At 44.9% G+C, this 24,714-nt stretch overlaps 1 protein-coding gene across 3 annotated transcripts in view; it reads right to left on the reverse strand.

The window, feature by feature from the left end:
• The window catches only part of skd (mediator complex subunit skuld), a 105,916-nt gene continuing 81,202 nt past the window's right edge, over nt 1-24,714 (reverse strand). For all 3 annotated transcript variants that reach the window (XM_084598975.1, XM_084598974.1, XM_084598973.1), the window contains exons 21-30: nt 24,012-24,336; nt 18,427-18,594; nt 17,210-17,619; nt 16,267-16,461; nt 14,466-14,692; nt 13,452-13,935; nt 7,354-7,614; nt 6,693-6,857; nt 5,197-5,315; nt 1-2,729 (exon numbers count right to left, since the gene is read on the reverse strand). In XM_084598975.1, the coding sequence (XP_084455101.1) occupies nt 2,597-2,729; nt 5,197-5,315; nt 6,693-6,857; nt 7,354-7,614; nt 13,452-13,935; nt 14,466-14,692; nt 16,267-16,461; nt 17,210-17,619; nt 18,427-18,594; nt 24,012-24,336 (2,487 nt within the window). In that variant the 3' untranslated portion in view covers nt 1-2,596. The remainder of the gene's footprint in view (nt 2,730-5,196; nt 5,316-6,692; nt 6,858-7,353; nt 7,615-13,451; nt 13,936-14,465; nt 14,693-16,266; nt 16,462-17,209; nt 17,620-18,426; nt 18,595-24,011; nt 24,337-24,714) is intronic.

Below are 24,714 nucleotides of genomic sequence, written 5' to 3' on the forward strand. Positions count from 1 at the left end.
TCTCTTAGTTACAAGGTTTTAATCAACATTCTTCATAAAAGTGTACAATTCAAGACGCTGCACTGCACAGTTGGGCCATGTAAAAAGGATCTAAAATGAGCTAAGGCTGTACACTTTTCTTTTTATACACAACACCGCTGGCCCATACACACGCACACCTGCCGTAGTGCTTTCTATTTACAGGTTCCGCAAGAGCAGCTTAGCGTTCACTGCGGCTGACTTGGTGTGCATGAAGCCTCTTTTTTTTTTTCTTTTTACATAGATGTCTCCTATCGCCCACATAGGTCGTCATGTATACCTCGTATTTTGTATGTATTTATATATGTATACATAATATATATATATATATATATTTATAATATGTATAATATGTAACAAGGCTAAGTAGACACATTGCTCTTTGAACCATTTAGATACAAAAAAAAGGGAGCAAAAAAAAAAACACGTTCTTGACCGAAATGCTGCATTATTTACAGGCACAATAAATAGATTTGCAGAAAAAAAAAAAAAGAAATAACCATGGTAAAGGCACAACAAAAAAGACCACCGACTTCCTGTCCCCTTTTCTTCTTTAAATAGTTTACACATACACAGTAATAATACACAGCTGAACTGATGGGAAGGGGAGCACAGAAAGGAAGGGAAGAATTCGTATGTACAACATGGCTGATGTTTTCACACACGTCCATCTCATCTGTTAGCTCTTGTAAACATTAATCACAAGGCGAGCATTGTTTTATAATCAACATATTTATAGCTCAATGGTTGCACAATGTGTCTGTCGCCTCGAGCTCAGTGGCACAAATTATTTCATTTCTCACCTTTTTAGCTGGTAAAAAAACAAAAAACAGTCTCACATTCCCCTTTTTTGATTTTCTGTGGTTCCCATGCTGATATGTTCACGTCACTGCAATATTTTCTTTTTTTCTTGTTTGTCAGTCAATGCGAGGCATGTTGCCCTCTTGTTCAACCTAAGAATTCGCCATATGCATCACAACACAAAGGTCTTAAGACTCACAAAGAGTTATGTTTCATGAGAAATGACAACACATTTTTACAGCTAGCAGCCAAGTCGCCATGACAGCTTAGCAGCTGATGTTATGCAGTACACCCCAAAACCTGTTCCCGATGTGCGTGAGAGACGAAAAAATTAAAAAAAAAAAAAAGGGAAAAGCTCAGGCAAAACACCTATCTCACCCATCCCCTGCCAGCCATAGCAAGCAAGCATATTACCCCATGCTGCTTACCTAAGTGCTTTTGGTAGTGTACATATATTATGTGCATATATTAACAACATAGCTGATGTTTTGAGAAGGCAGCCTCAGAAATGAGCAAAACAAGAACATTTTTTTTTTTAACTTCCTCCTTCCTGCAATAAGGTCCGGAAAGGAAGCCGAAAACTGCTTTTTCTTTTCTTTTTTACATTTGTACAAGAGATGCTGCATCCTCTATGAAACTCATAAAAGAGCATAGAAGGACAGAAACACTGTAACTGGCAGCCTATGCAGGTAGGTGGAGGGGAGATTGCAGAGTGAAACAAGAATGCCACTGAATGCGGAAGAAGTGCATGGTGCACGCGATGATAACCGCTATGCGAGAGAATTCTGGAAATGAACACATACATCGCAGATGATGTTTCATTAGCAATGAAAGCAGCTGCCGCTGACTCACTTTTCCCTGAGAGTAGCAACAGAACCATTCCACAAGCACTGATGTGCCTCACACAAAGGGCAACAGGTATTGCTTCGATGACTACGGCCCCTCCCAAAAACACACATCGGTAGCCTTCTGAATAGCAGCCAGGTCACATTGCGTCTTTGGCTTGGCAAAAGTTGTCTGGAGGTAAAAGGTGCACATTTTCCCAATGCATTACCATAAGAACTCTTCAGTGACATAGATTTAAATGACTGTGGATCATGACAAGAGACCTGGTGTATGCTGTGCCAAGTACATTATACTGCCCTGTGCACCTACAGGGAGCTTCTTTCTGTGTGACACATGGCTGCCCAGCATTGCCCGAAACCACAACCAGATATATTGCTGTTCAAACCAAACCATGCTCGTGAAAGAATACAGAGTGACTCTGAGAAAAGCACCCCTTGTGAAAAGTTACAAGAAAAGAGGCAGATGACCCCCCCGCCCAAGTCTTGGCCCCATAAAATAAGCAAAAGCCTAATCTCGTATTACATTTTTGGTTTTGCCAACAAGACTTGCTACCCTCTTCGCTGCTTTTAATCGGAAAATAACATCGCGAAATGCAACAGGGGCAGTGTGCGCTGACACAAGACTCAAGAAACGGGTTTGCACAGCGAAAGGAGCCACTGGAGAGAGAGAGAGAGAAATGTAGCACAGGTACAGGTACAGGTTGAGAAATGGGAGGATGACAGCATCGATATGGTATATAACAACAACAAACAACATGCGATGGCAGCGCTCACAAGATGGGGAGAGAAGAAACAAAGGGAAACGCCTTCCCTCCTTGCACCGGCCGTGTGTCTTCCTGCTTTTCCAGAGCTGCCCCAACACACAACCCTCACTCCCTTGCACCAGGGCACTTTTGCACAGCCTTAGATGAGAGATAGAGCACCACCTCTCTTCAGAGTAGTGCCTCCACAGCATGGTAGAGCTTCATCAGGTTTTGGATGTGCAGAGGCAAGCACGACTGCCTGTCATGACTGTGCGGGTCCAGCGACAGCCATGACAACATATTGTAGCCTTCCAGTACATACCTGAAACCAGGGTCAAAGGTCATTGCATCAGCAACATAGACGAACCATGCAACACACTCAAGCCTGAGCAGAGAAGACAAGGCAGTCACATATTCTTTAAATCTAGAACACCAAACATTTAATAAGTTTAATTTTTTTTTTTCTTTAAGCAACTGTAGCAGGAGTGTCAGTAGTTTTAAACTTCAGGCCCTATCACAACGGGCAATCAGGAAATGATACTGCACTGTTCACTGACAGCTACTATAAGCACGGATTGAATGGTATAGAAGATTACGAATTATCGCTGCTTCTAGGGGGAAAGAAGAAAAGCAAGCCAAGAGTCCACGTTACAACAACAAAAAATGGTACAGAACAGAAATCTGGGCTTTTATCGAATTGATTCAAGCGTTAATGGCCCCTGCTTCTGGCTCTCCTTTCGGGTGCCTGTTTGCGTAGATGCACTAATCTTTCAATCTGTACCTCTCTCATTTCACACACTCACTCACATACAGTTATAAACTGACACACCGTGTGAAAGACCACCTGACATAGAACAGTCTCGCTTTAACCAACCTGTACAAGTGTGTGTGTGTGTGTGTGTGTGGTCTAGGAGTAGTGCATTGTCTGACTTGAAATCCAAGGATCTCTTAGGGTTCAACTCCCAGCTCAAGGAAGTTGTGGGACAGCTCACTTGGCCACGTCCTGTGGTCTCGTGACATCCCAAAAGGCACCAATAAATCAATGCTCGGCCATGAGACCTGCCAACGTCCCCCTGCCTGACACCTGCTCGTGTTTTTCACTTGCAATGTCAATAATGCTGGCTTGTGTGGAGAACTGCACCTTTAAGGGGGGACACGACCTTTGAAAATCAAAAAATTGCGAAACAGTAGATTTCTGGAAGATTATATATTCCGGTAGTATGTCTTATAACCTACCCTTTCTGTAATTATCAATGCCGAACTTGTCGTAGAAATACTGGAAATTAATTACATAACAAGCCAAAAATTCCCAAACTTCACGCGCACGAGCGCCATTCCTCTTCTGGCGAACCGAGCGCTGCCATCTTGGTTTTGTTTTGTTTGTGAATTCTTGCGCTTCCTTTTGTCACCCTCGGCGATGGTTCCTTTCGAGGTTCCCGAACTCGAATTCAAGGCTGCGGTTGTGCAAAGCACTCGCTCCGCGAGAATGTGAGGGATCGAGTGACTGCTTTTGGCTGCTGCACCCGCTGACACGATAGTATCCGCAGACTTCCCCTGCGCGTCGTCTGCTCTGGCTGTTTGCTCTCATTGTTGGCAGTCCTTGTACTTCGCGCGTTCGTTTCCTTTGTTTGCACCATTTTTGCGATCGCCGTCTTTACGACCTTTTGTTGTGCCCTCAGAACGGTTTCATGCAATGTGTCAAACGTTGCATGGTCGCTTGCTATGCCTTGAGATGCAACACGCAGTGCATGTAAGTGAAGGCCGTCCATATGGCGAAGCGCACCGCCAACGACTGCATCAACGCATGCAGCGTCCTAGCATCTGTTACCGTGGAACATAGAAAACAACGAAATTTAAAAAAAGGGCCTTGTCTTGCCCTGTGATACCTATCCAGAAATTACAATGGATTTCACAATGCCAACATATTCTGCAAATTCTCTAGGCCTGGACCCATGTGACATACTCCTGTAACTTGAGAACCAGCGTGCCCAGCTCTATGGAACTATGTCCGTGCTACAAGCCTACTCTAAATATTTCATTGAGATATCTCGACAAACAAAAAAGTAGCGTTCTCTCAACCTTCTAGGGCAGTTTTCTCAGAATCACTTTTTTTTTGCCTAGTGTGGCTGCTTAGGACAGCTGCATCTCGAGAACCGCTTATCAGGTTTTCATGAGGTTTTTCTTTTGTTCCATACCTCAATAAATTTCGGAGGGCAAGACAATTTCATATTTCATTTTTTCAAGGCATTGTGCTTGGAATTAATGACAAACAATTATAATTTGGTTAATGCAGGTGTGATTAATAACACTGATTTTGGGGCTGTGCTGAATGTTTTCAGCAAGGAAATTTGGAAAAAAAGGGCATTATCTTGCCCTGGGGTAGCTATCCTGGAATGACCATAACAAGGTTCACAGTGCCAGCACATTTTGCAAATTCTCCACACCTGTCCTAAGGGACCTATATAATCCATCTTGATATGCTCCTCGTAACTTGAGAACCAATGAGGCCCGCTTCATGAAACTTGGTAGTTCTTCAAATGTTTGCACTATGAGCCCAACCTGAAAATTCCATTCAAATATCTCAAGGAATAAAAAAGTTGATGCTCAAGTGTAGCCTCCCCCATTAATGCTGTACAGTAGAAAACGGAAGTAAGCACTGACAACAAGTAAGGAAGTTTCATGAATCACGTATTCTGAGGTGCCAAACCGTTCAAAGTAAGTGCCATCATCTAAAATTCGTCTGTACACTGGTTTAATTGTGAAGGCATGCACGAGGGTGCTCTGCTCACCGTAGCACATCTGTGGTCAGGTTTGAGTCGAGAGGGTGGTAGTTTCGCATGTGTGTGTTCCCATGAAGAATGTCGTCATGGTTCTGGTGCACGGTGGGGCAGTGCAGTAGCAGGGCACTCTGCCAAGAAGAAGACAAACAGGAACACACACCATGTACTGAAAGGCTGCAAGATGCAAGCCTACGCAACATGTTTAAAACCTGGGTGACAACAATAAGAACGCAATGATGGCAAAGTTCTCTTGCATGGTGTGAACGTATGTGGGACATATATTCACAGAAAACTCCTTATGTATCACCACCCAGGCAATAGTTATCCATTTGATGACCTTTATTTACCTCGTGCGAACACCAAATTTGCAACCTCACACAAAAAACAATTCGAAGCACAAAGTTTTCTCAAATCCTCATAGTACAATATTTAGCTACTAAAGAGCTGATTTTCTCATGCTATGATGCCTTGCAAGTGCATTTTTTTTTTCATTCAATCCTGCAATGATATTTGTCCTATGTTTAAAATAAATTAACCACCATAATCCTACTGTTGTAAAAAGTTTCCACGAAAACATGTTTAAGGTGGACTGTTCACAGCAGACTGCAACTTTTATACAGCGAAGTTCCTGGCCTTGTGCTAACTCTTTATCGGTTTGTTTATTCTAGACTCTTTGCGACTCCCTTTGACTGGTGATACTGTGTTAGTTGGCTGCTTGCCCCTTTTTTTTTCTCTTGCTCATTTCATTCCTGCACTTTTTCTTGTAATGATGTTATGCTGTTTTCGTGTAATGATGTTTTCTTGTAAAGATGTTACTTTTCCCCACCACTTTCAATTGATTTCTCTGCATAAACTAAATAAAGGGTCAAAGAACCTTGATAACATAGAGTTTGTGGGTCGATTTTATTCAATGACCTTGTGGTGGATAATTTAAATCTGCAAATTTTATTTGCTACGAAGTTCGCCAGCATGATAAGAAAACAACTTCAACTAACATTTGCTACTCCAGCATATTCTCGAAGTAAGGTGAGGTGTCACCAACTTGCTGATTGCATTTGACAATGCCTGCACACAACCTGATGACTTTTATCATCATCATCAGCCTGACGACACCCACTGCACGACGAAGGCCTCTCTCATTTTTCAATCCATTTAGCGCTGTGCTTGCAGTGGCCATGTTGCCCCCACAAATTTGCCTTCTCTTGGAACCCAGTCTGCTAACTAACGGTTATCTTGCCTTCAAATTACATGCCCGGCCCATCTATACTCTTTTTTACCGAGACTGGTTTGGAGAAAGTCAATGTCCACATAAAAAACTTCAAAGGTCCACACATATCACTTAGGCTGTGAAAACACTTACTTATACAGAGCAATCGCCATTTTTGGGTGCCTCTAAATAGCCTTGCTCATGATGAAAAATTAATTTGATGCAGAAAATCAATGAAGTGGCAAGAAACAAACGCCGGATCACAGTACGCTCTCCCAATTGCAGCTGGTATTCGCACCTTGAGGAAGACGGGGCAGGAGTCCCTGAGGTGGGGGCAGGTAGCCCAAAACCACCGGGGCAGGGGGCCTGTGGGTGCTGTGGACACATAGTAGCCTAAGGCCAGTGGTTGCTGCAGCAGTTGCATCGGTTCTTCCTGAGGCTCCCCACCACCACTTCCAGGGCCCTGTGACCACACACACACGCAGAAACAGGAGGAGAACAAGATCATGCTGCTGACTATTAGCGCAGCCTTCGCACACACTCAACTGCAGGCTGGAGATCTCTAAGGATCTCCACAGACACAAACCACTAATGCCATAGGGCCAGGCCTCAAACATGAATTTCAGCCCCTGTGCTCTAAATCGAGGAAAAGTCCAAAGACTACTAATCACTTTTGTAATGATCAAGTTATTATTATATTTGCACTTCCGCAGAGACTTTAAAAGTCCCAACTTGCTTTATAATTATGAATATATATAGAATTACATCCAACTGCAACTAATCTCTGGCAGCCAAACAGTACTAATTACTGGAACCTACTGAAGGCATGCACGAACACACTTAACTACACAAAATGATCTCGTTTCATGTTTTCCAAATCTCAGATAAGCGCTGTAACTCGGTCGTGCAGCAACTCTTGTGACAGTGGAGCAGGTAATGCAGGCAGCCCTCTTTCTCACCCTGAGTGCGCTGCCGTGCTGGAAAGGAGACTGTCGCCCACTTGGGCCGCCGCCCAAGATGCCACCACCTGGGGAGCCAGGTGGCGAGGACCTCCGCGTTGGGGAGCAAGGAGCCTCAGGACTGTCTGTCCAATTGAGAATGTCGTTGAAGTCATTGCCAACAGCTATATCTTCAGTGAGGGACTTGAAGATTTCGTCGTCATCGCCCAGTGTAGTCGACAGTGGATCCATGTGGTCCTGCTGAAAGGTGGCCTGCGATGACTGGAAAAAGTAGCAAGGGAGGCACACATATAAATGACCTGCACAAAAAATCTACCTACAAACTCGACAGCTTTAAAGGCCCTGTTTTCCACAAAGCCCGCCGTAAGTGTTGTTGATAAAAAGTAAAAAAACCAGAACATGCCTCTGGCAGGTGGTAGTTGGCAAGTGACATGACCGGGAACTGTAGGTTGGCAGGTGACATGATGTCATCAGACCGAATAATGTGGCCCACTAGCACCAGCTGCTAATTCAGGTAGTTCCTTTGAGATGGGAGGACAGGAATCGAACCCTCCAGGACCCTTGGATCCCAGGTCGATGGTATGGCTACATTATATTCACATTTACATTTACCGGGTATATTTACATTTACGTCAGGTGGTCTTTAGCATATGGTTGCCACTTATGACAATGCTTGTGGCGAGATAATAAAGGCGCACATCAAAGTTTAGCAAAGCGCGTGAACATGAATGAGGATCTGCAAGGGTAGCCGCAGGCACTAGCCCTTAACATCGTTGTGTCATACCCTTGATGGCAGAGCTCAAGTGCTCCCAAAATTTTTTGAGTAAAATGATGATGCCTCCTTACCTGCATGCCTCTACAGCAGATTTAAACGCATGTCAGAGCAATATTCCTTTCGAAGAAAGTTTTCGGCCTCCCTTAATTTTCTCTGGATGCAACAGTAATGAGATTACATAACTGACCTGTCTTTTTAAACATGACAATGAATGAAATACAATACAAAAAAATTAGAAGGGTTCAACGTTGCTGAATTGGATGAGGAGTGAAAACTTTCAGTGCGGGCAACTCGCTGTTGTAGTTCGTCTCTACCAGGGTGGCAACTACCCGGCTTCTTCTTGGCTCACGGTCATTCGTGGAGTCAGCACCACGGCGGAGGTGCGACCACACTGAAGAGGCGAAGCGGCTGGCGTAGTGTTGCTTTCACAACAAAAAACTTGACAAACTTGTTTCCTAGAGTACTTAAAGCTACCAGTGAATGGTCTAAATTCACTGTCTGCCCACTACCCATGCTGACATACCGAGAAGCTGGGAATGAAGAAGTATGTTTCTATTAAAAAGGTTGTTATGAAGAGATCTTCCATTTTCTTTTGCACACAGAATCCAAATACTATGCCACTCACTTTAACGTGAGTGCAAGTCCATGTGCATTTATGTACGTTATCTGACTTTAAACTTTTTGTCAACAGCTTCGAGGAATTATGTTGCGAGAAAATTACTCAAATGCATGCCTTCGGTTTCTCCTGACACCACAGAATGCAATATAAGTGGAATGGGATAATAAGCTTAAGATTTTGATGTTTCCACTTCAGAAGCAGGAATACAAACTTTTCTTACAAACATGGATAAAAGCATAAGCCCACACAAGCTCCCATCGCAAAGAAACAGTTATTTGATAATTTTATGTTGGCCACAGTTTTGTATATACTAGTAGAACCTTGTTGATACGCTCCCGGTTCATACGATCCCCTATTTCATATGCTTAAAATGGCAGGCAGTAAAACATCTTCCACAGAGTTTCACTACTTTCTCCCAGATAACATGATTTTCCTGGTTACTATTTTCAACAAATTGTGGTCATATTTTACATTTTGCAATCAATTGAACATGTGCTAACGAGCGCTCATACACTCGCCTGCCACAGTAGCCTTCATGCAGTGGCTAGGTGCAAAGCATCAAAGAAAGCCAACGAGCCATGATATGAGCCCGGTCCCGGGGAAATATGACTTTTGAGGAGAAACACAGTGGCTTCTCAAGGTGCCTTAGGGGCATAAGGACGAACCATTTGATAACTACAAATGTTCACCTGCATAAGAGTGGGCCAGGTCTGGGAGACGCAGCATGAGCAAAAACATGGCGATTGTAAGCCATCGCAATGGCTTCTCCACATTCACTGGTGTAAAGGGGCAAAGCACCCAGAAGTAACCAAGGAAATGATCCTGGCTCATCATTACCGTATTCTACGAACCAGATTTACTACTAACTCTCCTCTGCTTAAGTCAATGCAAATACGGACAAAATTCTGTGAGACCTAATGAAAGGAGCTGTGTGTACTGAATGTCTATAAATGCTAACCTAAACTTTTATGCAGTGAAAGCCTCAATTCTAAATGCCTTTGTACCTCATTCAACAGTTAAAATTTTTCAAAATCAGGTCGTTCGGATCATACATTTTCCCGGACAGTAAGCTTTCTTTCTGCATTAAAAAAACATACCAACAAGATTTTACTGTATTCCAGTGATGGTAGCTCCAAACTGTTGCATTCAATGACATCTTTTGGACTTGGTTTTCCCATTTCGATTTCTTTGAAAGTAACTAAAAAGTCTGAAGAAGTAAAATATTTGTCGAGGTCCAATACACTCAGATCAAAGGAGTTCAAATGCAGCACGATAATCTCCATGAAGTCTCGCTTTAACCAGACTCTCTCAATTCAAACCAACTTTCTACGAGTTCAAATTACTCACAGCCAACTGACTGTATTACGTAGCAGCTCAAGTACCAGGAACAACAGGACTATAGAACTGTCACAGAACTCACCCAGTATATGTGAAAAGTGGCTGACACAAAGAGCACGACGCACTTTCACTTTCTCCCCGGCTGAAAAGTCTCCCACATGAGACAGTAGCGCCTAATCTGACAGCTTAAGAGTGGAATGAGACAGAGCAGTCAAGTGCACTTCCGAAGCACCTAAAAAGCAGGCAAGAACATAAAGCTGTTGCATCAGTAATGCCACTTCCTTTAAAAAACCCCAATGTGCTCGAAGAAAGCACTTGCTACAGATGGCAACACGCACCACGAAGCCTGCTGCTCAAAAGCAGAGTCTGTCATCATACCATTGTGTCTTACACTTCTCTCTACCCCTCTCCTACAGCATGGGAATCCACAAACCAATACAGTCGAACACGGATATACCGAACTCGAAGGGGATCGCGAAATAGTTTGATATAGAAAAATCGGCTTGTGACGGCACTTACGATGCGAAAAAATGATACCGTATTTGTAGCGTAATCAACCCACTTGCATAATGAACCCATCCTCCACTTTTGCACCCGAGAATTTGAAAAAAAAAAAATGCGTCAAGGCCAGCTCGCTCACATGCAAGCGACTGAGCGATCTCAGCGACGAGCGGCAGCGACGGAGCGAAAATTTTCAAATTTGCTGGAACTGCGTCCCTCTCGCCCTCGAGCCACCACGGCAGCTCAAAACAGGGTTTCTGTGTCGCCGCGGCGGCAGAAATCCCGAGCATTTTCGCTTGCATGTCGATGGCGCGCGTCACTCCGTTTCAGTCGTCTCATCCACAGCTCATTGGCAGCGTGCTAAGATGCTGCGCAGCGATAACGTCAGGGCGCGTTTATCTTTTGATAGCTCCTGCGGTGGCGGGGAGCAAACTTGGCAGAGTGCCTGTGATGGCTTGATTGCACAAGCCTAGTTCAATTTATCACGCCGCACTTGAGGCGGGCGTCATGATCGCAGCAGCTGACCGCGTGCTTTCGCTGATTCATGCATGCAAGGATAAACGATAAAAAAATAAATAAAATAAACATCCCCGCAAAAAAAAAAAAAAAAAAAAAAAACTACCGCTTCTTAACATCCGCAGCCGCCATATTTTACGCTACGCCGCGCGTACAGCACAACGATAAGAAAGGATGACTCTCGAAAAAAAAAAAAAAGAAAACAGAGAGAGAGAGCTTTTTTAACATCCGCAGGCGCCATAGCCACGTCCGCCGCCGCGCCGCCGCACGCAGAGGGTTCACAACACACGCTGGAGAAAGCGTCCGACGTCTGTCTGAAAATGGGCTTCGCTGGCTTCGCGCATGCGTTGCGCGTGCTGAAGGAGAGAGATAGCTCGGCAAAAGAATGGGCACACCCACGCACATGGCTTGCAAACGTCATGTGCTGGCGCACGAGAAATGACAACTGCAGATGCGCGCGCCTTTGGGGAATGGCCGCGGCGCTGCCCAGACCAGCCGTCGCCGAACTATCCCCTCTCATTCCTTCCGCGAGTGGCTTGAAAACGTCACGCGGCAAACGGCCAAGGGTGATGCGATCGTCTTTGGGGAAGGCACACTTTCCAGTGCGTGGTGCGGAGTTCGATATATCGAACGACCGGTGAAATTGAGTTCGATATATGACGTGGCTTTCCTATACTTTTACATGGGATTTTCAAGGGGATATTTAGCGAGTTCGATATAACCAAAATTCGATATATCCGGGTTCGATATAACCGGGTTCGACTGTATCTCGACTGCCAGATGTTTGAGATTCTGTTTGCTTGTTTAGGCTGAATGCTGCTGGGAGCACCTTTATCACTTTCTTTCTTCTGGTTTGTTGCCTATGGCATTGTCACCATCATGTGACAATATGAATCTATACTTCTGCTTACACGTAAAAGTGAATTGCCACTCAGGTGTGAAATTCGCTGAGTCTGCTTAGCTTTCTTGCCTCTATGGTTATAATCACGACAGTCTTTGGAAAAACAAGCTATTGCTTTTCTTCAAGCATTCAGGTGCGTCCATTGTGGCGCACTAATGTGGAATTTGTATGTGGCATGGAACCCACAATGCGAGGTTTACGAAGATGATAGCACGGCTCTGACTCAAATACAAGCCAATGTTTGTTTATTAGTTGTGGGCATAATGTGAAATAGCGAAATTCGCAGCTTTTTCAAGCAAGCTTTTCTCTGCAAAGTCGAACTGCTGAACTGTTTGGACAATTTTTCATATCCCACCTACTTTGAAAGATTGGCCTACAGCGTGTCATGCAATGAAGCCAACCTAACTGACCAAAACCTACGGCGGCCCTCGTTTAGGGTGCTTTGCTCACGTCACCACGGAGACCAACTTCACTTTCATTTTAACGACAGACTATTCTATCCATAGTGTACACGTAACAGGATTAGACCTATTATTGTAGGCTGTAGCTAGTTCCAAAGCAGTATATAATTGCGGTTCCAACGTGAAGCAGGCTAGGCCTAGCGACGCCTAACGAACAGTGCACTACCAGCATAATGCCTTCGAGTGGCATGTTACTGCAAGAAGCATGCCGCTAGCTTGGCTGCAGTTCATTCCTGCTTCTAAGTTGCCGAAAAGATTATCTACTGCCATTTTTCATGCAGTAAAACTTCGATAATTCAAGCTCCTCCGCAACTCGACCGTGGTTAACCCTTTGAGGGTTCTAGCCCTAAATGTATGACGGCGGTTTTCCATCCCACAAGGTTTTTGCCGTACCGGTACGGTTTCAATCCTCCATTTGAAATTTCGTGCCTTAATGGCGATGAATGCTCACTGGGAGGTGCTGCCACCTCCTAGGCCTTAGAAGCGCTTGAAATTTATTGCGCTGCCTTCTTGCGAAGATAAACAGAAGTGATTTCTAGCTGCAGCGTGTCGCCCGGTCTGCCGCAACGCCGCCGCCCTATCACGGTTTTGGTTTCGCGACGTGATCGCAAGGGAGGCAAGAAACTTGATTTCTATTTTTATAGGCGCTCCCATGCAGGGGATAAACAGAACTGATTCCTAGCTACAGCTTGTGGCCTGGTCTGCGGCAAGGCCCTTGCATGGTTCCGGAAATATCACACAAGTCCAAAATTATTGCAGTCCGAAAGAATTGAATCAATAAATAATGCTGCCGCTTTGCGATCCACTCCGAATGCAATAGACCAAGGAGCAGCTGTACATAATAATCAAATAGATGCGACAATTCAGTACTTCACAGTTTTGCAATTTGAGCCTTGGCAGCAGTTTACCCTGTTTTACTTTGTACCGTGGCACAATGCCGCAAACAGCACGAGTGAACCTGGCTCAAAGTCTGCGGCAGACACCCACCTGTGTGGTTGCAGATGTGGGGAAGACGAGGATGTGTGTGGCAGTTGCATCCTGGGGAGTGCTGAGGTCACATGTGTGGCACGAAGAGTTGGACCGCTCATCCGGTGTGTACTGGTCGTGGAAGAGGCGCAATGCACCGTCCGGTTCCAGTGACACCAAGCACGCCGACAGCACGCACGGACCCCCAACCACACCGCCCCCACCACCACCACCCACAGACGTGGAAGAGGATGACGACGAGGCAGCACACTGGTGGCACAGCTCACGCAGACGGCGTGAGTAGCGCAGCAGACTTCTCCGACCAAGAAGGCCGGCCCACTCGCGGAGTTCACCGTGGCCCACACGGCCCAGTCGGCCCACCACAAGTCGCCACGGCTGGGCAACTGCACCACCAGCACGAGCACCACACGCCGCAACGCCCAGCACCCACTCAAGCAGCTTGTGAAGGCCCAGTCGACGGACGCACACCTTTTTTCTCCGCGTCCTGCCGAGAAAGGGAGGAAGCACAAGGTTTGCACCATGCGTGCTGGCAACAAACAGCACTAAGACGTACACAGGAAGACGCACTGTGACTTCCTGCTATATGTAGCTTATAGACTTATTGTATACAGAACACAAGTCAAGAAGCAGAGAAGACGTAATCTGTACCAGCTTATTGGCACAAAGATTCCCTATAAGAGTATGTGATAAACAAGACAAATCAAAATTGCAAGAAAAGAAAGCAAACAAAGAAAAAAAAACGTGAACTTATTTAGGTTATTTAATACTTTTCCGGTTCTGGACTAATTACAGCAGCAAGCAGTTTCATCTGCAGCATAAAGCGCTTCATGAAAGTCAGCTTTAACCACACAAAGTTCCAAAAACGCACTTCCCCTTCTTAAGCAAATCTTTTCAAGCTTCATGATAGTAAGACGTTAATGTTACAGGCTGTATCTATCAAGCTTTGAAACCTGAACTACACATGTCACTTCCACATTAACGAGCAGGGTCACTACATCCAGCCCATGCACTCACCGGTTCGGGATTTCAATGTTGATCGAGCAGTTGTCGAGCAGGTCACCCTTGTCGTTGCTGATACTGGCCAGGAGCCAGCGCTGGTCCTCCGTCAAACAATACGCACAGAAGAGGATGCCGCACTTTTCCCTTCGGTCCCCAAACATCTCGCCCAACTCTGTCTGCTTGTCCTTTTGAGGTGCCAAGACAAATGGCGGGCTCCACAGCTTCATTGGACCAACGCCACCCTAACAGGGTTGGGAGACACGAACAAAACTCAGCACTGCCCAACTTTGGCACTTGACGGGTTATGTTTTTTTTTTCTCAGTTCGAGAGGACGAATAAAATGGTAAATGGTCTGCACGAGGGAGACAAGTGTGTTTGTGACCAGTTTAACTTCTCAGCATTTTCAGGTTGCTCAAGGTTTGGCCATTTAATCAGAAAACTGACAACATCTTTTTTTTGCTTTGCATGCCCTTGTTTCTTCTATCTACGAGTGACGTGAAGTGGAGTGTGAACTGAACAGTGAATGCTAGCTAGTCACAAAATATTGAAAATTTCAGGTATCTGCTCATCACCAGCACAGTTGCTCGCTTAGATGCAGTGAACTGTAATGCAAGCTTTCCACAAATTTCATCAAAATGCACGTCTTCTTGCATGTATTACGTCACTCTGGCTTGGCAGCGCTAGGTTGCAGGAACCAATGCCACAAATTTGCCATGAAGCGAAGATTACGTATATAATATAATAACTGGTATTAAGCCTCTCCCTCTTGTTTGTTGAATTCTGTGCACACCACCTGCAGATTTCAAGATTTAAAATCACTTTCAACTTTTTTTTTTTTTCCGGCACTATTCGATGACAATGTGACATGACCAGAAATTCTACTCCTTAAGCCTTGTTTCATGCACAAGCAACCAGTGAATAAGCACACTTATCACCAAAAATTACCGTAAAAACCCGCACATAATACGAGGTTTTCTTCCTAATTTTATCATGCCAAATTTCTGCTTCGGATTATTATATACGGATTCGAACAAATTTAAGCTTAAATTCACAGTTCCGGTCTCATTATTAATCAGAGCTATCAGCATCAGGCTTCCAGCCAGAGGAGGCGCCATCTAGCGATGGCATTGCCCGGCTGTTTCAATAGTTTTGGTTTCACCATGTTAACTCCACGATTCTCGCAACCATGGTGCCCACAATGCACACAAGACTGCAAGGAGGTCGATCGCACCACGCACGATGTAGGGATAGCGAAAGGGTAACTCTGCACGTTGCACAGGTCTCTCATGGGCCCCTCTAGCCATTCTGACCACCCTTCAAAAATGCGGAATAGCAACACATTTAGAAGTATGATAAACATATCTTTAGTAAGGGACTCTAGGTAAACGACACATCAGACGATGATCGCGGAAACCCTGAATCCGAGAACACTTCCTGGGTGCATTAGAGGTGAAAAAGGCGCGAGCGCAGTGCATGCTTAGTTGGCAGCTCATGCGCTGCTGTCCCGCGTCCAAACTGGAAGCGGCCCATTGGTTTTAGAAAACTGAGAACTATGTGACTGCCGCGATCACTGGGGCGAATATGAAGTGCTCTCCTTCTCACGGTGCGTGAAATTCTCAGACCAAGAGCGTCGGCGCGAGAAGAGGAGCAAACGCGAAATGTAGTGTTAATAAATACTTCTACTATATTTTTTCGCTAGTATTATACGCAAGTGAAAACTTTTTTCTTTGTTTTTGCTATCCTGAAATTACACCTCATACTATATGCAAGTTTTTACGATAGTCCAAAACTACATTTGCATAGCTGCTCATCTCACCGGCCTGCTCTTCAGAAACTCGTCTTGAGCAGCGGCTGGGCCAAATCCAGTGAGGGATTTGACATTCGACTGGTGCGTGATGAGCCGTGCGCACTGATAGAACACGGACAGGGCGTGCGCTCGAAGCTGCTCTTGCCGCCGCACACCCTCCAAGGCATGGCCGCCACCACCCAGGATTGAATCCAGGCTCAAGATCTGTTAGAACAAAAAGATGTTCATCAACACTGAGCACAGAGACCAGCTGGCTCACTATGAGGTGCATTGTGTATAGGCACTCCTATTCATTACTACACATATAGGCACTCCTCCGACATGTATAGGCACTCCTATTTTGCAAGGTCCCAACTTTTCTGTATCCGTTACTGAAATTTTTCTATGCCACTGGGAGAGGAAGGGGCGAAGGGAGCAAATGATTCGTTTAACACAGTCATTATATGCTCAGAATCATTGCTAGAAAGCATTTTAAGGCGAAAGCTTTTCTTGGCTCATCAGTGGCATGTGCAGAAAGTTACTGTCCACGAAATTCCTGACCAAGAGACAGATCCAAAACCAATCCAACACAATCCATATAACAAGCCAAAAATGACAAAATACTGAATCCGTCATGATTACTTGGCTATAACGCCTCAGTAATGACTAGCCATATTAGTCATAGCCTGAATCCAAGCCACAGACAAGAATTCAATCTAGAATCCACGTAACAAGCCAATACCAAATCCATTCATGAATAATTGGCTGTAACGCCTTAATGACAATGCATAATGACTTGCAACATTAGTCACAGCCTTACTCCAAGTCACAGCTGACAATGCAATGGAGAATCCATATAGTAAGCCAACCAAAGCCAAAGCAAGATGCCCCTGTGTGCTTTCGCATTACCGCACGTAAGAAGACGAGTCCACATCTTCAAATTTTTTTACTCTAAAAGCAAGGCGCCACACACCTGCACATGGGTGTTGCTCTGCAGAGGTTCGGGTAAACACTCAAGAAGTTGGGAGAAGCACCGATGTAGTCCCAGTGTGGCCAACCGAAGAACGTCAGGGTCAGAGCAACCCAATGTAAATGGCTCCACCAAGTACACAACCAAGGCGGGAGGCTGCTGCTCGTCCTCGCCTTCTTCAGTCACGGACGCTGGGGCACTGCTGCCTGATGACGTGCCTGTTGTGGAGCCCGACGTGCTGGAACTGCCAACCATGCTTGAGCTGCCCCCCGAGGTTGTGGTGGTTGGCGCAGCACCCAAGACGGACTGGTTCGAAGATGGGGTCGAACCGCTCGGGTTTGTTGATGTGATTCCAGCTCCTGAACCTGTCGCAGCAGCAGCTCCCGACGTCGCCGTTGCCTCCTGGGAGCTCTCTGCAATCAAAAGCACGCAAGCGCACAATCTATTAGCACTGCTCCACTTTGTTGTGAAAATACCAAAATAGTAAAATATAGCTTTTGAAGACACCAGAGAGTTCATGCAAAAAAGCCCTCGCACTTTAAAAGATGAGCCTTTTATTCCAGGATTTTTAGGTGCCAAAGCTAGACTAGGCGATGAGGTGCATCACAGTAGAAAGATTCAGGTAAATTATGACTACCTGCTAACCTTTAGTGCATGCTGGATTTGCATACGGTGCCACTTTCTGCACTTCACCTTCACCACAATGCAAATGCTGAAGTCAGGATGACAAATTTGACCTTGCGCTCAATGGCATGACACCAGTGCCACAGGGCTTCAGCAAGAGATGTACAAGATGAGCTAATACAGGCCAACTTCTCCTTGTGCTGTTTGCTTATATGTGCAAGATGTTTTCGAAGGCTGCACTACAACAGCAGACCCAAGACTTTTTTTTTTTTTTCTTTAGGGCGAAAGCCTTACTTGGCTCATGAATAGCATTGTATGCCATCAATTGTAAGTGTACGTGTCCACCAAGAAGTAACACAGACAACGAGCCTTTTCCCTTTTTCGCAACTAACAAATTTTTGTTTCGGGGAATGCACACTTTGCTAAACTCTGTGCCAGTCTTGCAATGCTAAACCGCAGCAAAAAAAAAAAAAAAAAAATGCTAAGTTATGTTTATATTGCTTTCACAAGTCTTGATTGGTAAACCCAGGCTAATTCTTCTCTTTCCTTCTCCCCCTTAAGCTTTAAGTCACGTTCAGAGGGAATGCTCCACCGACCTGTGACATCATGTGGCCGTGGCGTAGCATTTCCTTCCTGCGCTGCCTCGGGCGTCGGTGGAGGTCGTGGAGAAGCAAGAGGTGCCCTTGCTTCAGTACCACACCGGGCTGTGTTTGGGGGACCCTCTAGCATGCCCCTGTCCAGGCTCTGTGTAGCAAGGTGAGGGCCTGCCAGAAGAAAACACAATAGCAAGATCAAGAGTGGTGCCGCCTAAGGCACAACAAACACAGACACGAGTAAAGGCGTGTTTATACTCCCAACGTATTGTGTGCACGAGCGCGGCACAGCGACATCATGTAGGTCAAAGCAAGGCCCGCTACACTCCGACAGTGCTTGATGGCTGACGTGTTAGGCAGCTTTGGTGCACTCCGACTGCACCGACGGAGACTTGGAGCAAGTGCCTATTCTGCGCCAAATGAGCATGACAAAGCTATCTAACCAGATGGACTATGCACCTCTATACAAAACCGGCTCATTGCAACTTGTGGCTTCTGAAGCGCTACAATTGTAATTTTGCTATCTCTTAGACAAATAGTATCGCTCTATAGTAATTGACAAGGGCTAAACGAGCTCGGTGACCAAAGTCGACCTATTATCAGCTTGCTGACCTCTTTCCCCCGCAAAATCATTTGTGAATTAGGTGCGATTTAAGGGGGGACGCGGATCTTAAACTGGTCAAAAATGGGCGAAAAATTGATTTTGAGAAAAATGCATTTTCGGAATGTCTGTACCTTTAAGCACTAGCCTTCAAAATATCAACACTGAATTCGATCGGGAAATACGGTAAAATCAACTCTTAAAATGCCACGGGAGCCTCGAAATGGCCAAAAAAGGGGTGAAAATTGTTCGAACTTCCCGCGCGCGCCGCGGGTGAAGCAGCCGGCTGGCCGCCGCCATCTTGGACTTGTTTTGAAGCTTGTTTCTTTGTGCGCATTTTGCGGCATCTCCAAATGACGTCGCTCAAACAGAACGACCACCGTCGCGGGTTTTCCGAAAGCCGTTTCCGGTCCGCTGATTGGCTGGAGCGCGCGCTCGCGAAGCGAGCTCCTCGTCTCGCGCTTCCCATTGGCCAGCGCGACTGACTTGCCATTTTTGTTTGTTTGTTTGTTTTTAACGTTCTTCGTCGCGGCTGCTGCTTCGCTCGTTTATGATGCGCTTTCGCGATCGTTATCAGTCGTTCCCGCAGCCGGTGCTGGTCTTTAGACGTAGCTCGGTAGACGTAGTCATATCAGGAGTGTATTGAAAACGGAAGCGCCTAGCGAGTGCGCGTCGAAGAACGAGTGCGGCGGCGCACTGCCAGGGTCGCCGGCGTGTTCTCGACCTAGCTGCAGCACGTCCGGCGGCATATAATCGTTTGTGAGCGGTTCAGAGGCATCAAAGATAGCATCGATAGATTTAAATGTTCAGCTGATACTCATGGTCCTCACCGACGCTACCACTTCGTTGCTTTTTTATCGCGTCGCTTCAGACGACAGGCGGGCCTGACATCGCGCCGTTGCCCGCGTTCATTTTCTGCGGACGGTTTTTTTTTTTTTTCCAGATTGTCTAAGTAATCGCGTCGCTGCGCTCTAGGGGTGTGAAAGTTCGAGCTTTAGCTCCAGCAAGGGACTCGGCCCTGCATGCGCTGTACAGCAAAGTAGCAAAGTTTCATTCTGCAACATTATCCAATTTATTAGGTCATTCCAGTATGCCGCTGTGCTTTAGCCTTAAACTTTGTGCAGCTTTATTAATATTGCAAGACCGTTTTATTGTAATTTTGAGTATCTGTTTGCCTTGAAGGGCACTGCCACAGGCATATGAAGTTGTAAATAAAGCTTCTTCCGCTGGTAGTGGCGGTATATTTAGACTTTGTGGCAAGCTTTTACCAGTATTTGGGGAGGGTACTGTTATATGTCTAGTATATAGCCTTCCTCATAAAGAACAAAGCCTCACAACGATTCCATTTATATTACCATAGCTGCAGTGTAGCAAAAGTTTAAAGGTTGTCTCAAAATGCAAATACGTTTTTCTCAGTGCTGTTTCTGGACACTGCACTCAGCCTTACTGTGCTTTTTCTCTACATTGTCGCCGAGTGACAATGACAAATTTAGCATCACTGCAGTCATATTGAAAAGATCAGGGGGTGATCCAACACTTACATTACTCTATCGAGATTTTTTCAAATTGCCATTAAAATAATATTGCATGTCAAAAAATTTTGCTGATTTCCTAATGGCATACACTACCTTGGCCATGGGTAATGGTGATAGTTTCAGTTTTAGTTGACATATTCAAAATCCAAAGACAGTTTTGGAAATGGGAAGAGCATGACATTTTTGGTGAGAAATATCACAGTGAGGCTACTGATTGTTCAAGTTATAATATGTGGTCAAACTTCAAATGCCGTTTTCTCAGTTTCATATTTTTGGTCGATCTCTACAGTCTTACGCAGGGTTTTGATAACTTCTTTTTAGTTCACACAAATAACTTTGGTACCATTTTCTTCAGAGAGAAATGAAGTACCCGATGACATTTTTAGTTTTTTAGTTTAGGCAATGGATAAATGTCAATTTGAGATTAGCTTAATGAGTTCGTTTCAAATAATGCAGCCTTTTACTCTCACCATAATATGTGAGAATGACATGCCTTTTTGAGGAAAACGAAGGATGTCATCGGGTATGGGAAGACTTTGGCTATCAATCTATGTAATTAAAAGCAACGAAATGCAATGAGAAAGTTCATTAAAGCTGCGTAAGAAATTCACTAATTATGCTCTGGACCTTGTTAAATAACTTTTGATCTAATACCACCAGCTCAATTATAATTACATTTTTGAAATCAGGAGAGAAAACCACATCTGTGTGAAAAGTTTCGTGAGATTCTAGCCATAACTAAAAAAGTTAGTTTTAAGACCCTCGTCCCCCCTTAACAAAATTTCTTTGCAATTGTGGCAGTGAGATATTTTGCGTAAATCACGTGCAAGTACGCATGGGCACTGCGCTGCGCAACCTGGTCACTAAGCAGAAGGGACTTGCTGGAGAATCACTTGGTGGGAGAGGCAAACTAACGCAAGATTTGATCGCTAGAATGAACTCCTATTATTCATTGGCGCTCAAATCGCACATAGGTGATGTGGAGGCCACACACAAAGCTGTGATGGCCACCTGTCATCATGTGACATCGAACGACTGTACCTACAACCACAGCCTATGTCCAACAGGCCCTGATTCTTGGTGCCGGCAAAATGCGGCAGAGGTCAGAGGCTAAGCTATGCCACATCACCGGTACAATCTGCCGTCTTATGTTTGCGATGCCTTACTGCCTATATATGAAAGGCTTTCAGACAGGAGGCTGCTTGAACGCTGCCAACGAGGGAGACGCAAAACGAGAGCTTGCATGCAATAATATGGGCAGTTGCCCGAAAGGAACGGCATGCTTCTCTCTCCGCCGTTCAGACTGCTGTGGCTGAAGCCGTGATGAAATTCAATGCTGGTAGTGCAAGGACTGCTGTTCGTATACTGCAAGAGCTCAGCTTAATGCCTAGCCCCCAGACAAGCAAGCGGATGCAAGAGAAGGATGATCAGCAGAAAACTGCATCTAAACAGAAGCGCAAATAGGCGGAAACTGTGCAAGCGCACACTGAGAAAGCGCCATTTCAATGACTCAAGTCAGGCTGACTATATCCCAGGGGGGGTATTAAGCATCTGGTAATGCCAGTATGTGAATAAATTTGAAGTATTTTTCCACAAACAGCACTTTCTTTGTTTTTGTTGTTTTTCTCAAAATAAAAATTTTGGACACTCAGCAGATCCGAAACTAGCATATCTCGACATCTATGGCAGATAGAACCATAATTCTTTTTTTAGCACATAGCTAGTTGTGTAGGCTATGCAATGTTGGAAGCAGAATTTTTAATTAGGTTTCAGAAATGTTTTTAAATGCTCTAGTTCTTGATTGCATGTTAGGCACAATTTGTACCTTGAGTTTCAATGTCATTCACTTATAATGATAAAAGGAAAAAACTTTCCAACACTGCATCCCTTTTTCTTTCTAGAATCTAACCATGTGCTATTTGTGACCCTTTATAATGTCCCTTCCTCCACCATTGTTCGTGGTAATTATAGGGTGCTAATTAAGTGTATCCTGAGAGCTAATTAACCTATATTGAAAGCAATCACAGTTTTGAAATCAGCACAAAAAACTAGTCAAGGATGTGCATTTTGATTAAGTTTGGTGCAGCAACAAAAAAAGATTTTTAAGAGTAGCCTCTTAAAAATCTTGCTTTGCTTTGTACATATGATCATGTCATTGTGTGTTCCTTATATGCTCTATATACACTTCTCTGTATTAACATATGCCCACCTGCAACAATCCCGAATGTACATTCTTGATTTGCTTTGTAAATATGATCATGTCATTGTGTGTTCCTTATATGCTCTATATACACTTCTCTGTATTAACATATGCCCACCTGCAACAATCCCGAATGGGATTAGCAGTATCTGTAAATAAATAAATAAATAAATAAATAAATAAATAAATAAATAAATAAATAAAGAGGCAGCCTTGAACTTGCTTCCTCTGAGACAGTGGTATCCAACCTGACACCACATGAATGGAAAACAGTGGCTGGACTGGTCAAGGCTCTTGAGCCAATTGCATCAGCAACCAAAGACGTGAGTGGGCAGAAGTATGCAACCTTGCCTGGCGACACCATTCCTTTACAGAACACATATGGTGCTGAAGGACTGTGCTGCAGCACATCACGACACGCCACTGTTTGCAAAAAAACTAGCAAAAAAGAATGAAGGCAAGATTTTCTAGCCACAATGGAAAAAAAAAAAAATAATAAAGAGTACATCATGGCAACAGTATGTGACTGAAGGTTCAAAAACATCTTCTGTACTGAAGCTTTCCAAGAAACAAAACTCCTTGAACTTGCACGGAGCGAGCAGCAGAACTCGTTAACCCCACCAGCCGGCGACTGTCCTGAGCCATCAACATCTACAGCACAAAAGGAACGCAGTGCCAGTATATGGGACAATATAGACAAACGTGCAATGTCATCTGGGAAAAGACACAACCAGGACACTTTCGCCAGTTTGCAGCAGGGGTGAAGACCTTCTTGAATACCGGAGGAAAACAGGCAAGCAGAACTTCCCTGGTCTGTGCAGAATGGCCATGAAATACCTGGCTATATCAGCAGCACAAGTTTCAAGTGAAAAACTATTACCGCTGGCAACATTGTCACACCCAGGCGAGAAAAACTCTTGCCGGATCACTTGCAGCAGCAGCTTTTTTTTTTTTTTTTTTTTTTCATCAGAACTTATTTCAACACAGGTTTGAATAAATTTGTTAGCATTCGATATTTGATTCGGTATTCGGATTATTTTTTTTTTCATTCGATTCAATATTCGATTCGAGAGGCACCATTCGGTATTCGCACACCCTTACTTTTATGCTTTTTGCCACCATCAAAATGCAGCTCCCACAATTAAAACCAAGCCTACACAACAGGTGGCTCACTGAAGTGTACAGCCATCAAGATCCGAGAGTACAAAGAAGCAGCAAGTGCAGATAAATTCTTGCAAGACTGTGGCCTTACCGAGCTGGAGCTTGCAAGCACGAGCAAAGAGCCTCAGCCGTGGCCCCAAGGGTCCATCTGCGAGTGGCCCGAGCCAGTCATCATCGGGAGGCTGCTGTGACTCGGTGGAAGAGGGCAGGGACAAGGTGCAGGACACCCGAAGAAGGCCCTCGCGCAGCCCTCCTCGGGAGAGCGGGCAGTGGCGGCCTAAGTTGAGTGCCTGGTAGGTGGCGCTCAAGTCTTGGAAGAAAGCTCGCACACCCGGAAGCACCGCTTCACTGTCAGGCACAACCACCACATAGGCAACGTCCCGTGATGGCGAGTAGGGCTCCAACAGCAACTTGTCCTGAATCGGCAAGGAGAGGATGTGCTTGAAGACAGAACCAACAGACACAGAGACGAAACTGCTGCAAATGTGAAAAAGCCAGCGGGCCACAGCAAAGTTTTGCTGCAGCTAACGAGTCGATTTTCGAACGCACACGAGCAGCTGCCTACCTGTGAGCACTTACCATGCATGACACATAGTGTTACTAACAACAGACACACTGTAGTGACACTGAAGCAAGGCTGCCTGCTTGGGATACCAACAGTTCCAGTCCATGCTAGTCATTCAGATAACTAAAAACAAGACATGTTTTGGGAGCAGGCATAAAACTAAAGCTATGCAGTTGTTGTTTCTTTTAGTGCATAAAAAAAAAAAAAAGAAAGATTTAAAACCAGAGAA

This window comes from Amblyomma maculatum, chromosome 3 (genome assembly GCF_055883805.1).
Source record: "Amblyomma maculatum isolate TAMU_Amacu chromosome 3, ASM5588380v1, whole genome shotgun sequence".
Classification (NCBI taxonomy): domain Eukaryota; kingdom Metazoa; phylum Arthropoda; class Arachnida; order Ixodida; family Ixodidae; genus Amblyomma; species Amblyomma maculatum.